At 36.8% G+C, this 15,009-nt stretch overlaps 2 protein-coding genes across 2 annotated transcripts; both read right to left on the bottom strand.

The window, feature by feature from the left end:
• Nucleotides 1-3,747: 3,747 nt before the first annotated feature.
• LOC110869126 (protein Rf1, mitochondrial-like) lies at nucleotides 3,748-9,458 on the bottom strand. The gene is made up of 2 exons (XM_022118415.2): nucleotides 7,700-9,458; nucleotides 3,748-5,786 (listed from the first exon to the last, which is right to left on the bottom strand). The coding sequence occupies exons 1-2, from the start codon at nucleotides 9,425-9,427 to the stop codon at nucleotides 3,963-3,965; spliced, it is 3,552 nt and encodes a 1,183-aa protein (XP_021974107.2). The 5' UTR covers nucleotides 9,428-9,458; the 3' UTR covers nucleotides 3,748-3,962.
• Nucleotides 9,459-10,396: 938 nt separating this feature from the next.
• LOC118480503 (pentatricopeptide repeat-containing protein At3g22470, mitochondrial-like) lies at nucleotides 10,397-12,596 on the bottom strand. The gene has a single exon (XM_035975406.1). The coding sequence runs from the start codon at nucleotides 12,360-12,362 to the stop codon at nucleotides 10,605-10,607; it is 1,758 nt and encodes a 585-aa protein (XP_035831299.1). The 5' UTR covers nucleotides 12,363-12,596; the 3' UTR covers nucleotides 10,397-10,604.
• Between the last annotated feature and the right edge of the window lie 2,413 nt (nucleotides 12,597-15,009).

Below are 15,009 nucleotides of genomic sequence, written 5' to 3'. Positions count from 1 at the left end.
ATTTCGGTTATTAAACGATATATATATAACTAAAACCACTAGTTATTGTGAAAACTAGAAAACTAACTAAAACCCACTAAAAAGAAGGGGGGGAAGACTTTTAATGAAGGAGGGGTAAAATTGGAACAAAAAATATATAACTTTTCAAACATTTCCCATTTCTCCATACTTTATCATTTTAAAACAAAAATGGCACCATAAGATCACAAATTTTCTTATCTTTCATTCAAGTATATTCGAGCATATTTTTTATGACATAAAAAAAGATTTATGGTGTCGTCTTGTTTTCAATACTATTATTATAGTAGTGCACATGTGCAATATAACATGTACTACAATGTGCATTACATGTTTAAAATTAGCTTTTTGATTCTAGTTTAGCTTTTAGGGTTAGTTTTTTTGGAGGTTTAGGATTAGGTTTTTGGGTGTGGGGGGGGGGGGGGGGGAGGGAGGTTTAGGTTTTTGGGGGGTGGGGGTAGGGGGGTTAGGATTTTTTCGGGTTTATGTTTAGGGTTTAGTTTTAGGGTTTCGGGAGGGTGGGGGGTGGGGGGGTTTAGGTTTTGGGGGGGGGGGGGTTAGTCTTTTGGTGGGAGGGTGAATTTAGGTTTTTTTTTTTTTTTTTTTTTGGGGGGGGGGGGTGGGGGGTTTAGGTTTTTGGGGGTGTCGGTGGGGGGTGGGTTAAGTGGTTTAGGCTTTCCGTATTAGTGCACATGTGCAGTACAACCAATTTTTTTTTTTTTTGAAATTTTTTTCCATATATAAAAAGTAGCGATTTTTTCTAAAAAAAATTGTAAAAAAAAAAAAAAAAATTTTTGTATGTTTTTTAGGTTTTTTTAGGCTTTTTTAGTTAGTTTTCAAGTTTTCACAATAAAAGTGGTTTTCATTTGAACCATCCCCTATATATATATATATATATATATATATATATATATATATATATATATATATATATATATATATATATATATATATATATATATATATAGGACAAAGATCCGTTAGGAACCACCCTTTATTGCGAGAACCGCGAGAACCAGTGTGAACACAAACAGTAATAGCTAAAAAAATCTAAAAAACACCCAAAAAATTTTTTTTTTATTTTTTTACTATTTTTTATATAAAAATCGCTACTTTTAGTATCCAAAAAAAAAAATTTTTTTTTTTTTAAATTTTTTTTTTAAAAAAAAAAAAAAATTTTTTTTTTTGGCTACAAAAAGTAGCGATTTGAACATAAAAAATAGTAAAAAAATAAAAAAAAATTTTAGATTTTTTTTTGATTTTTTTAGATTTTTTAGGTTTTTTGGGGGTTTAGTTTTTAGCATTTTAGCTTGGGGGGGGGGGTGGGGGGGGTTAGGTTTTTTTTAGGTTTTTTGAGGGTTTTAGTTTTTAGCATTTAGCTTGGGGGGGTTAGGTTTTTGGGGGGGGGGGGGGGGAGGTTAGGTTTTTTTTTGGGGGGGGGGGGGGGGTGGGGGGTTTAGGTTTTTGGGGGGTGGGGGGGTGGGGGTTAGGTTTTTTTTAGGTTTTTTGAGGGTTTTAGTTTTTAGCATTTAGCTTGGGGGGAGTTAGGTTTTTTTTTTGGGGGGGGGGGGTTAGGTTTTTTTTGGGGGGGGGGGGGTGGGGGTTTAGGTTTTTGGGGGTGGGGGGGTGGGGGTTAGGTTTTTTTTAGGGTTTTTTTAGCTATTTTAGCTTGTGTTCACATTGGTTCTCGCGGTTCTCGCAATAAAGGTGGTTCTCGCATGAACCTTACCCTATATATATATATATATATATAGAAAAAGTATATCGTACATTACGGCTTAACGTACTTCACGTACAACAACGTGCGTGATTTGTTATATAACATGCGTGATTAATGTTTTCAATATGCGTGATTATTGTGTTTCAACATGCGTAATTTTAGATTTTTGAGTTATAACGTGCGTGACTTTAAAATGAACGTGCGTAATTACATGTCGTACGTGATGTACGTTAAGCCGTAATGTACGTTAACCTTCCTCTCTCTCTCTCTCTATATATATATATATATATATATATATATATATATATATATATATATATGACAAAGATCCGTTAGGAACCACCTTTTATTGTGAGAACCGCGAGAACCAATGTGAACACAATCAAAAATGCCTAAAAATAGCTAAAAAACACACAATTTTTTTTTAATGTTTTTTATGTAAAAATCGCTACTTTTAGTAGCCAAAAAAATTAAATTTAAAAAAAAAAATTGCTACTAAAAGTAGCGATTTTAACATAAAAAACATTAAAAAAAAATTTAGATTTTTTTAGATTTTTTAGGTTTATTGGGGGTTTAGTTTTTAGCATGCGATTTAATACCTCCACGCGAACTGTACGAGCTGTGCGAATTCAATCTTCCACATGCGATTTTCTCCATCTACACACCCCATGCCATTTTTTCACATTACCCCATGCTAACCATTTTTTCACATGCGATATTCAATTTTCTACATGCGATTCTACACACCCCATGCCATTTTTCACATTACCCCATGCTAGCCATTTTTTCACATGCGATATTCAATCTTCCACATGCGATTCTACACACCCCATGCCATTTTTCACATTACCCCATGCTAGCCATTTTTTCACATGCGATATTCAATCTTCCACATGCGATTCTACACACCCCATGCCATTTTTCACATTAACCCATGCCATTCTTTCACATGCGATATTCAAATCTTCCACATGCGATTTTGTCCATCTACACACCTCATGCCATTTTTCACACTACCCCATGCTAACCATTTTTTTCACATGCGATATGTATTGAATTCGCACTAGATCTGCACTTGATTGAACGGCTGGGATGATCGCGTACGTATCGTACGATAAGCGCATTTGTATTTTACTCTTTACCTATATATACATATATATTGAAAGGCAGGTTAACGTACAATGACTCTTATCGTATAAAATGTATGGCATCATCCCAGTCGTACGATCTGGTGCGAATTCACTCTTGAACATGTGATTTGTGCTGGAAAAAAACAACATGCGAAATTGCTTTATATACCAACATGCGATTTCATCATATTTAACATGCGAAATTGTTACAAAAAACCAACATGCGATTTTATCAAAATACCAACATGCGATTTCCAATATGTTTTTTTATAACATGCGATTTCACAATCGCGTACGAGCGTACGATAAGCCCTATTGTACGTTACACCTTCTCTCTCTCTCTCTCTCTCTATATATATATATATATATATATATATTTGTGTTTTAAGATAAATATATGGTTGTATTCTTGTATAGTTCACTGATGTTTCAAAAAATAAAGCCTTCTTATCTTCTTATATAATATTCTGATATGAGCTATTTTAGCTTTCTAAGAACTCGTTTACTGAAAAATAAACTATTTAGTTCATAAGTAATTAAAAACTACTATAACCATACTCTAGATATAGATAGTTAGCTGTTAATACAATGAATAAAAAGGAACAAATAAATAGAGACAAGAAAATAAGAAGGGATGATAAAAAAAAAAATAATTCTAATGTTTACTAAAATTTAACTTCTAACCACAAAAAAATATTAAAAATCACAAATTTTGGTTCCATTAAATTCGATTAATGAAGATGTCTTAACCGTAACCAAATGGTCGGTTAATCATATTCACTTAACTATAACCATTCGGTTTGAGCGGTTTTGGTTGACGATTCGGTTTTCGGTTGCTTTTTCTTATATTTACATGATGCAACTACTTTGTTCATTTCATCATTTCAAGTGGGTGGTTGCAATATTATCCAGAATAATATGAGATTTTGAATAATAGTTCAATGTCTACATACTTCTCTCCATTCATTTTGATAAAATTACAGGATACCAAGTTTTAAAAATCATGTTCTGTGCAACTTAGACCAGCAGAAAGCAAACACCCAAGTTGGATTTTGACAAGATCAGGAAACGAGCCGAGATGTTAGATTAGGTACTCAGACATCTTTTCTTTCTACACTCGTTAGCTTTAGAACAGTAGTTCGCAAACGAGAATCTTTTCCTACATTTGGGATCCGGACTAGTAAATTTTCAAAAGTAGCATGATCAGGCATAAAATCTCGGTTTATCATCTCTTCAAGAAATATCTCAGCCTCTCCACACTCGTTTTTCTTCAGTAACTCTCGAACAATAATGTTGTATGTGAAGCTATCAGGCAAACAACCACTCTCTTCCATCTTTCTAAGCAATTCTTTACATTTACCCAATAACCCTTCTTCGCAATATACACGCATCATAGCATTATACGTCCTAACATCCGGTTTCAATCCTTTCAATAAAAGTTCATCAAACAGATCCATAGCCAAGCTAGGGTTCCCACATTTGCTACAACCATCAATCAATATATTATACAACCTTACATCTTCCATCGATTCCTTGTTTCCCAACGACCGGAAGAGAGCCAATGCATCAGAACACTGATAGTTTTTGCACATTCCATGAAACAAGATACGATAGGTGCATATATCTGGAACCTGGCCGTTTACTTGCATCTTGTTAAAGAGTTCTCTAGCAGCTGCAGGATTCCCAGATTCAAACAAACCTTGTAACATGCTACCGTAAGTAACAACATCAGGAATCAGACCCTTGTCTTGGATTTCTTGAAAGAGACGCCAGGCCTTGTGGATTCTCTTCTTCTTACAGTATCCATCTATGAGCCTGCTATATGTGATGATGTCGGGCACAATATCCCTTTCCATCATGCGATCTATAACTTTCTCTGCATCATCCACTTCACCCCGTAAACAGTATCCATCAATTAGTGCACTATAAGTGATTACATCTGGATGTAGTCCTCTTCGTACCATTGCTTGTACAGCAAGCTCTGCATCTTTTACCGATCCTTTCTTACAAAAAGAATCCACCAAGATAGTAAAGGTATGCACTCCTGGAGATACCCCTTCCTCCTCCATATCTCTCAACATTTGTGCAGCTTCTGTCTCTCTACCAAAGTTACACAGACCCTGAATCAAAGAGTTGTAAGTGAAAACACTTGCAATGACGCCTTTTTGGGTCATGTTGGCAAATAGTTCTAACGCATGATCAACCATTTTGTCTTTGCAAAGGCTGTCAATGACTGCATTGTACTGTTCTACATATGGTTTACATTTACAAGAGCCTGATTCCATGAACCTGAGCAGTTCAAGGGCCTTGCTAGTGTGACCTACTTTACACAGTCCATTAATAACGATTCCAAACGTAATCTGATCAGGCTCACAAACTTTCTCTCTAAGCAGTTTCTTGAACAACTCAACCGCTTCAAAAACTCGATCAGCAAGAACAAGCCCATTTATGAGAGTGTTATAGGTGGCCAAATCGGGTTGATGACCCTGCTTGAGGATGGTGGCTAGTAAGGCGAAACCGTAAGCAACTTGATCCAACCGGCAATGACAGTTGATAGAGATGTTCATTGCATAAAGATCAGTAGGAATACCCATCAACTTTGTTTGTTTGTAAAGTGAAAGGGCAGTGGAATATTGCTTCATCTTTACAATAAGAGTGATGAGCTGATTAAGTTGGATGATGTTAGGGGGAGGTTGTCTTTGAAGCATTTCATCAAACAGTTGGAGGGCATCATCGACCTTGGTGGGTCCTGAAGCATTTTTGAGGGATGTAATTCTTTGATTGAAATGGGAGGTTGAAGGTGAAGCAGTAGAGTAATAACGAAGTCCAATTCTTCTCGTGCAGTTCATCTCTGCTTTCAATTTCAAAACAGGCAGAAGCACTGTTCCTCCGCCCCCTACTTCGAACCACAACCGCCACTACTTGACCATGACCACCACCGGTGCAATTTTGAAACCTCTTTCACTTGTTTTGTGTGAGTTTGAAGTTATTAGAGACAGAAGATACGATAGAGATGGAGATAGTTGCAGACGAGAGAGAAAGGGACAGAAAAAACAAAAGAAAAGTCAGTGTCTTTTTTTTTTTTTCAGCAAGGGGTAAAATAGACGTTTCACACTTACTTTAACGGAGAAATCTATCAGTTAATTAACATAGGGATAATCGAAGTTAGACTATACGGTGTGAGAGGACATAAAAAGAGGGCATTAAGCGTCATATTGGAGCCACGTCAATAAGGGGGCGTGGTAAATGGCCCCACTTTTTTTTGTTAGTGTTAGAAAAAAACTCTCACTAATCATAAATCATCAATCAACTTGCGCCATATCACCAACAAAATTGCCTCCTACGCTGGTGAAGAACCACACGCCATTGTCACCACGCCACCTCAGCGGTCGGTGATCCTGGCGTGGAGGGCAACCACGCCATTTTACCACGCCCACTCCGTGTGGTTTTATGAATTGTTGACAATGGGGATGAGATGTGCGAAATGGAGGCATTTGTGAAATCTTTGCAAACCACAAGGACCATGGAGCACTTAACTCTATTTTTAACATGCTTTCGAATAAAATAAAACTTATAGAATTCTATGGTTGAGTTTATTTTTGACCAAATATACGAGGGTTTTTATTTTCTCGCGAAAGGGGCACAATATGGCACAGTACTAGTAAACAGGTATGAGCAAATGGTACTGATATCGATTTCTCCGAACCGAATAATTTTCGGTACCAGTTTTTACCTTGAAATACTGGTACCGAACCGTACTGGGTATTTTCGGTACCAATACCGGTACCCGTTTTTGGGGATTTTCGGTACCGAGCTCATCCCTACTCGTAATGGAGTGGATATTCATGAGTGATGGTGGGTTGGGTGTATCCCCCAAGCCCTTGGATGCACAAATATATAACGCGGTTCGTTTCCTGAATTTGTCAAAATCCAGCTTGGATGTTTGCTTACTGTTGTTGCTTTCTTGCTTGTTTACGTTGCACAGAACATGACTTTTAAAAAAATTGGTATCCTGTGTAGTTTTATCAGAATGTGAATGGAGGGAAGTATGTAGACATTGGAACTATTGTTCAAAATCTCAAATGTGGCAGTGTGCAGAAATTGAGATTATATTGAGTGTAGATCCTTACGCCCCGCTTGCGGTATGAGCATATATAATGTATATATGTATTGGGCCATCGGGGGACAAAAGTGAAAGTGCACTAATTTTAATGTTATTTTACTAATTTCGTGAAAGTAACGTTAAAAGCGGAAGACGGTTAATCATGCATCATGTGGTGGCGTTGATAGCTGAAAGACAAAAGGGTACATGCACTAATTGGTCTTTGCCACGATTGCTGAGTGTTATGTGCCTTATGTCCAAGGCTTGATGCAAAACTACTATCGAGCCGGAGGTCTCACTGCAAGCAGCCTCTCTATTCCTACAGGGTAGAGGTAAGGTTGTCTGCATCTTACCCTCCTTAGACCCTACCTTTGCTTTGCTATTGGCGGGATTTACTGAGTATGATGATGATGATGATATTGAGTGTAGATCTTAAAGACACATCTGGATGGGGTGATACAAATGCACATTATATATTGCAATCACCAAGATACGAATATGTTTGTTTCTTCTACTGTTATTAAGTTTACCTTCTGCTGTATATATTTTACATATTATTATTATATTCTTTTTGTTATTATTTGGTTTTCTACAATTTAATGGAAACTGAGGACTTTCCTATGGGTCAGACGTTATGACAAACCATCTATGAGAGCAAGTGCAGAACATATATGCTTCCAAAACATATATAAAACATAGATTAGATATTCCGCCCTCTTTTCTTTCTCAACTAGTTAGTTTTAGAATGATAGTTCGCAAACGAGAATCTTTTCCTACGTTTGGGATCCGGGGTAGTAAATTCTCAAAAGTAGCGTGATCAGGCATAAAACCTCGGTTTATCATTTCTTCAAGATATATCTCTGCCTCCTGACACTCGTTTTTCTTCAACAACTCTCGAACAAGAACATTGTACGTCATGCTATTTGGCAAACAACCATTCTCTTCCATCTTTCTAAGCAATTCTTTACATTTACCCAATAACCCTTCTCCGCAATACACACTTATCATTACTGTATATGTCCTAACATTCGGTTTTAATCCTTTTAAACAGAGTTCATCAAACAGATCCATAGCCTCGTTAGGCTTCCCACATTTGCTACAACCGTCAATCAATATATTATACAACCCTACATCTTCCATCAATTCTTTGCTTTCCAGTGATCGAAAGAGAGCCAAGGCATCAGGAGACTGGGAGTTTTTGCACATTCCGTGCAACAAGATACGATAGGTGCATATATTGGGAGCCAGACCCTTTGCTTGCATCTCGTTAAAGAGTTCTCTAGCCGCTGCAGGATTCCCTGAACCATACAAACCTTGTAACATGCTACTGTAAGTAACAACATCAGGAATCAAACCCTTGTCTTGGATTTCTTGAAAGAGATGCCTGGCCTTATCAATTTGCTTCTTCTTACAATATCCATTTATCAGGCTGTTGTATGTGATGATGTTAGGTACAATATCCCTCTTCACCATGCCATCGAGAACTTCCTCTGCTTTATCTATTTCACCACGTAAACAATATCCATCAATCAATGCACTATAAGTGATTACATCTGGATTTAGACCTCTTCGTACCATTGCTTGTACAGCAAGCTCTGCATCTTTTACAGATCCTTGCTTGCAAAAGGCATTTACCAAGATATTAAATGTATCCACTGAGGGAGATACTCCTTCCTCCTCCATATCCCTCAACATTTTTGCAGCTTCTGTCTCTCGACCAAAGTTACACAGTCCATGAATCAAAGAGCTGTAAGTGATAACGTCTGCAAGGACACCCTTTTCAGTCATCTTGGCAAACAGCTCGAGTGCATGATCAACCATTTTGTCTTTGCAAAGGCTGTCAATGACAACACTGTATTGTTCTACACCTGGTTTACAAGAGCCTGATTCCATGAACCTGAGCAGTTCAAGGGCCTTTCTAGTGTGACCTACTTTACAGAGCCCATTAATAACGCTTCCATACATAACTTGATTAGGCTCACAAACTTTCTCTCTAAGCAGTTTCTTGAACAACTCAACAGCTTCAAAGACCCTATCAGCAAGAACAAGTCCATGAATGAGAGTAGTATAGGTGGCCAAACTGGGTGGATGCCCTTGCTTGAAGGTGGTTGCCAGTAGGGCAAAACCGTAAGCAACTTGATTCAACCGGCAATGACAGTTAATAGAGATGTTGATAGTATAGATATTAGAAGGAATACCCATCAGCTTCATTTGCTCCAAGAGTATAAGGGCAGTGGAGTATTGCTTCTTCTTTACAATAACAGAAATCAACTGAGTAAATTGGAAGATGGAAGGTGGAGGTTGTCTTTGAAGCATTTCATCAAACAGTTGGAGGGCGTCATTCACCTTGGTGGGTCCTGAAGCATTTTTGAGGGATGTAATTCTTTGATTGAAATGGGAAGTTGAAGGTGAAGCAGTAGAGTAATAACGAAGTCCAATTCTTCTTGTGCATTTCATCCTTACTTTCAATTTCAAATCAATGGCTACTTGATCAAGCGTACATAAAACGACTATTTAAGTAACCAGCTCGAAACCTAAACTTTTAACTTGTACAGCTTCAGTCCCTCAACTAAGAACGTTTATCAATAACACCCTCTAACTTTTGACTAAGCACCAACTATCCTTGACTTTAACAATTATTAACAGGATTGATCAAATGATAAAACTATTCAAAAAGGGATGACGGCGCAGTTTGTTGCTCGTTTACCTGCTATCCTTATGTAATTTGCCCTGATGATTGGAATGAAATTAGTATCTTTAAAAAAAAATAACCATTATTTCGTTGGAACCGAATTCAGATTTTGGAAGTGAAAACTCAATTTGGTTTCGGTTAAAACTGAACCAAAAATGTTTTGGTCATTGCATGTTCGAAAGGCAAAAAGGCTAGTCAATCTCTCTTTACATTTGGTTTCGTTGTGAAGATTAGTTTCGTTCTCAATCGATCAAACTAATTATACTTTATGATTACGCCTTGCACTATTACTTCATTTTTTTTACGCCATCACGCCCTCAAGTTTTAAACTTTGTGTCTTTATCCCTTGCACTATCACCCTCTCAAGTTTAAACGTTGCGTTTTTACTCCTTGCACTATTACTCCATTTTTACTGCCACCACCCCTTAAGTTTCAAACTTTGGGTTTTTACTCCTTGCACTGTGTTACTCTATTTTTACACCTCCTCCACTTTGAAAATTTTATAAGGTTAACGCATCATAAAGCGTTTAGACTAATTCATTTGATGTTTGCAATGTACCCGCGCTGCAACGCGCGCAGGTCTAATTACTAGTTTAAGATTAAAACAATTTGAGATGAGTTTGGAAACTAAATTTCAAGAAGTTACTGGTTTCTAATCTACTTGTTGAATGTGTTTGATAATATATTATTATATTTATTGCACATTTTCCATTCTAAATTCAATAGCACCTAAATACACAACAGATAAAAGATTTATTGAATTCATGATATTTACACTTTACAGATCCAGAAATGCAACCTGAAATAGAAAATCATATTTCTTTAAGCCAATCAAAATACCATTTAACTGCATTCATGATATTTTCATGGAAGAGAGATATTCCATATACTAGCTAACAAGTTCACTCTGCTTCAAAACACGGGCCTCGGGTTTTATATAACTTATCCATTCATTTGTTTAATGTTTGTTAGCTTCCGAATGATAGTTCGCATAGGCGAATCTTGTACCGTAGTCGGTATTAGGTGAAGCAACATCTCAAAATTAGCGGAATCAGGCGAGAAACCTAGGTTCATCATCTCCTCAAGAAGAATCTCTGCTTCTTGAAACTCTTTATACTTGAAGAATTCCTGAACAATAGCATTGTAAGTCACGCTATTTGGCGAACAACCATTCTCCTCCATCTTTCTTAGCAAGTCTTTTGCTTCACCAAATAAACCTTGCTGGCATAGCACACTTATCATCACTGTATATGTCCTAACATTCGGTTTCAATCCTTTTAAAGTGAGTTCGTCAAACAGACCCATTGCCAAATCAAGCTTACCGTATTTTCTACAACCCTTAATCAAGATAGTATACAGATTCACATCTTTCATCAGTGTGTCGCTTCCCATAGAACGGAACAGAACCAATGCATCAGAACACTCACCATTCTCGCACATACCATGGAACAAGATACGGTAGGTGCATATATCCGGAGCCTGACCCTTTGCTTGCATCTTGTTAAACAGTTCTCTAGCTGCTGCAGGATTCCCGGATTTAAACAAACCTTGTAACATGCTACTGTATGTAATAACATCCGGAATCAAACCCTTGTCTTGGATTTCCTGAAAGAGACGCATGGCCTTTCCAATTCTCTTCTTCTTACAGTATCCGTTTATCAGGCTGTTATAGGTGATGATATTGGGCACAAGTTCCTTCTCCACCATGCCGTTGAGAACTTTCTCCGCTTCATCTATTTCACCACGTAAACAGTATCCATCAATCAATGCACTATAAGTGATTACATCTGGATTTAGACCTCTTCGTACCATTGCTTGTACAGCAAGCTCTGCATCTTTTACCGATCCTTGCTTGCAAAAAGAATCCACCAAGATAGTAAAGGTATGCACTCCTGGAGATACCCCTTCCTCCTCCATATCTCTCAACATTTGTGCGGCTTCTGTCTCTCTACCAAAGTTACATAGACCATGAATCAAAGAGTTGTAAGTGATAACGTCTGCACGGACACCCTTTTCAGTCATACGCGTAAATAATTCTAATGCATCATCAACCATTCTATCTTTGCAGAGGCTATCAATGACTGTATTGTAATGGTGTACACAAGGTTTACAAGAGCCTGATTCCATGAACGTGAGCAATTCAAGGGCCTTGCTGGTGTGACCTACTTTACAGAGCCCATTAATAACGGTTCCATACATAACTTGATTAGGCTCACAGAGTTTATCTCTAAGCAGTTTCTTGAATAACTCAACAGCTTCAAAGACCTTATCAGCAAGAACAAGCCCATGAATGAGAGTAGTATAGGTGGCCAAACTGGGTGGATGCCCTTGCTTGAAGATGGTTGCCAGTAGGGCAAAACCGTAAGTAACTTGATTCAGGCGGCAATGACAGTTAATAGAGATAGTCATGGTATAAAGATCGCTAGGAATACCCATGAACCTCATTTGCTTAAAGAGTGAAAGAGCAGTGGAATAATGTTTCATCTTTACAACAAGAGTGATGAGCTGATTAAATTGGATGATGTTAGGGGGAGGTTGTCTTTGAAGCATTTCATCAAACAGTTGGAGGGCATCATTGATCTTAGTGGCTCCGGAAGCATTTTTGAGATGCAGGATTCTTTGATTGAAATGGGAGGTTGAGGCTGAAGCAGTAGAGTAATAACAAAGTCCGATTCTTGTGCGGTTCATCCTTACTTGCATTTTCAAATCAATCAAGCAGAAAAGACAAGGTGCTTGAGAGGAAGCAAAACACTAGCTGACCTGCCATTGCAAAAAGTGATGAATGGTGGGAAATACGCATTCCCTTTCTGAGAAAATTAAATCATCTCACTGGAATTCAAAGTGTAGTAACGATGAAGATGAAGATCTTTGGAAACCTCCTTTGTTTATTGGCTTTTGGTTTCATGAAACCGGTACAGTTTTGTCTAAAATACATGATCTTTTAAATATTTTTAGAGTAAAGTACACTTTCAGTCCTTGAGGTTTACACTCGCTCTCAGATTCGGTCCTTATTTCAAAAAAAAATTAACACTCCAATCCCTGACATGTTCAATTGCTCAATTAAAACCATGGCACTAACTTTCATTAGTTGACCATTTACTTATTTAACGGTGTGAAGGGCAATATGGTCATTTCGTCCAAAGTTGATTCCTTTCGCTCCTTTTTAATCCCACGTCTTCCTTTAAAAGCTACAATACACTCCCTCTCTCTCCCAAAGTCTTCCCGACACCCACCACAGCTCTAGTAACCCCACCTTCTCCGGAAATCCATGTCCGAATCCAATATCGGGTTGTGTTGCGGACGAGAAGAGGGTTCAGGATTGAACTCTGTTTTAGTCGTTGAGCATGAAGACGGGGGCTAGCATGTGTGTACATAGGATGCCTAACTATTAGCTTTCGTATAACAATGTAAAAGGGTTATTTTGGCCTTGGGTTTTTGAAAATGGAGGGAAATTAAGAAATCAACATGCAGGGACCGAAAATGTAAGTAAAATTTTGGGGGTATTTTAGTCTTTCACGGAATTAATAACGGTCTGTTAGTGCTAGGGTTTTAATTGTGAGCAATTGAATACGTCAGGGACTAGAGTGTTGATTTTTTTGCAAATAGGGACTGAACCTGAGAGCGGGTGTAAACCTCAGGGACTGAAACTGTACTTTACTCGTATTTTTATTTGTTATTGAGTTAATGCCATTTACGTCTCTGTTGTTTGTCCACTTTTACCATTTCAGGTCAAATTTCAAAATTGTAACATTTTCCTCCCTAACATTATCGAAATGTGCCATTTCAGTCCAAAAAAACTCCATTTTAAAAAACTTAATTAGATGTGGGACGAAAATGACATTTTATTCTAGATTTTTTGGACTGAAATGGCATGTTTCGATAATTTTAGGAAGGAAAATGGTACAAATTTGAAATAAAATGGCAAAAGTGGACAAACCACAGGGACGTGAGTGACACTTAGCTCTTTGTTATTACTTTTTAACATTTACTTTTTATACAAAATGTATTCGTATCTTTCTTAGACTATGTGTTAAGATGGGTATGACCAGGTTTAGAATTTCTGGGTAATGTACGGGTCAGTCCAAAAAAACCAACTCCATTTAAAAAAAAAAACTCAGTTAGCCGATGGACGAAAATGACATTTTATTCTAGGATTTTTGGACTAACATGGCACATTTCGACAAGTTAGGAAGGAAAATGGTACAATTTTGAAATTTGGCCTAAAATGGCAAAAGTGGACAAACCACATGGACGTAAATGGCACTTAACTCTTTGTTATTACTTTTTAACATATAATTTTGAGTTAATTGCCAAAATCGTCCTTGAGGTTTGGGCACGTTTGTCGTTTTCGTCCAAAATGACACTCTTGTACTAAATTGCCCCCAACGTTTGTAACTTTTTGCCATTTTCTTCCAAACCACTAACTTAGTTTATTTTTTCTGTTAAGTTGAGGATATTTGGATGAAACTGGCAAATATAAAACCGCAGGGACGATTTTGGCAATTTACTCAAACCCTTTTTAATTTCTTTTATTTAATTATTTTTGTTACATATATAATAAAAAAGAATATACATGGAGTTTTTAGAAAAAAAATTAATAGTTTTGTCACATAATTTTTATAAATTTTCATCCAAATCACTAACTCAGTTTATGTTTTCTGTTAAGGTGAAGGATGTTTTAATTTTTATAAATTAAGACATAAATTAATTTACAACTTCTTTATATAAATCAGTTTTATAAAGAGAAAACGTCATTGGTGTGCAACACATAACAATCGATTACAACTTTTAGTATTTATCAGTTGTAGAGATAGAAAAAAATTGTAAAACGTTACATATTTTTTAAATGTGTTGAACACCTAGCAAATATGTTGGTAGAAATAAAATAAAATATTTATTTCATTAAGATTATGAGGGTAACTAACTAATACTTATTCTGAGTGGCTTGAGTAAAGAAACTTTTGGTTCATAGCATTATAATTACAATTTGATGAGTAATTTTAAGGTTTGGTAACGATATGTTTTTGATATGGGGGGGGGGGGGGCACTGGTTTCTGTTTTTCATTAGGAGCGAATTTAAAAGAGTGGAAGATAAATTGAAAACTTGGTACATATGATAAGATTAATAAGGTCACCAACATTTTAGTTTTATAAAATTTAGAGGTTTAAGTAGATTTTATTTTTATAAAACTGATCTATATAAAAGATAGAAATTAATTTCTGTCTTAGTTTATAAACATCCTTCGCATTAATACACAACCCGTGTATGGAATTCGGAATCCGGGTATTCAAAAACCCCGGTGCACTGAAAAGAAACAAAGACGTGCAGCGAACTGTTGTGCGAGTT

This window comes from Helianthus annuus, chromosome 7 (genome assembly GCF_002127325.2).
Source record: "Helianthus annuus cultivar XRQ/B chromosome 7, HanXRQr2.0-SUNRISE, whole genome shotgun sequence".
Taxonomy (NCBI): Eukaryota; Viridiplantae; Streptophyta; class Magnoliopsida; order Asterales; family Asteraceae; genus Helianthus; species Helianthus annuus.
The sequence above is the reverse complement of the archived record's forward strand: the minus strand, read 5'-3'. Positions and strand labels throughout refer to the sequence as shown.